We start from the raw sequence: 954 nt of genomic DNA on the forward strand, positions 1-954 counted from the left end.
CTCCTTCATAATTCACATTCTCGTTAAAAAAAAGTTTGTAACTGCACTATGACCTGATGACATTTTGATCAACATTAACTAATATCTCATCCACAAAAAAGGAAAATGAAAGTGCAGTATTCAAAATGTACTTGGTAAAATTCTGAAAAATATCTGCATAATCTATATCACTTGTGATTATAAGTATTCAATATATTTTTCCATTTCAAATATAAAACCATTTTTGGAGACTTAATGCTGATATGTTATCTTGCCTCTTGAACAAGGATAGGGTGACCTTGCCTCTTATATATCTTGCTTCCTACACAAGGTCAGAGTCATTCTGCCACTTATGCAAGGTCAGGAGTCACCTTACTTCTTAAAAAAGTCAGGGTCACCTTGCATTTCAAACAAGGTCTGTGGGTGTTTTCAAATCTTGTCCTTGGTGGTGTGTTATGCAAGGCACGAGACCCCACAGCAGACATGGCACAAAAGACAGGCCACAGATTACATAATACACGATCATGTAGCTGCCAACAATATCACTCATCCAACCTGCAGAAAGGGAAGAAATGTATATCATAATACTGTAGTTGATTCTCAGATCCCTTTAGTACAATCTCTAAAATTTAACAACTTCATAAGTTCGACCCCTTAAAATATCCCCACCTTACCAGTAAAGGGTAAAACAACCAGTCCTGAGATGCCAGTGAGGAACAGCATGATCCCGTGTGTCTGAGACAGATGAGAGGAACTCAGATTCTCCGCTAGAAGAACCTGGGCCAGTGCTATGATGATGCCCATGCTGAAGCCAAACCACCCGACGCACAGGCTGATACTCCTGAAGTCCCAGGCTAGTGTCACAGCTGTGGAAGGGATGGAGGTGAGTTGCGTGGAGTTGACGGATTGCTTGAGGGAGAGGGAGAGGTGGTGGGAGAGGGAGGTGGGGATGGAAAGGATAGGAGAGGGGTTTGG

General features: G+C 42.0%; 1 protein-coding gene across 1 annotated transcript in view; it reads right to left on the reverse strand.

Annotated features, from left to right (window-relative positions):
• LOC119581734 overlaps positions 1-954 on the reverse strand; it is a gene marked incomplete in the record, with an annotated part of 65,890 nt that overhangs the window by 1,356 nt on the left and 63,580 nt on the right. Inside the window, 2 exon segments of the mRNA XM_037929865.1 lie at positions 1-534; positions 654-845. Coding sequence (XP_037785793.1) covers positions 386-534; positions 654-845 — 341 coding nt within the window.

Source organism: Penaeus monodon, chromosome 15 (genome assembly GCF_015228065.2).
Source record: "Penaeus monodon isolate SGIC_2016 chromosome 15, NSTDA_Pmon_1, whole genome shotgun sequence".
NCBI lineage: Eukaryota > Metazoa > Arthropoda > Malacostraca > Decapoda > Penaeidae > Penaeus > Penaeus monodon.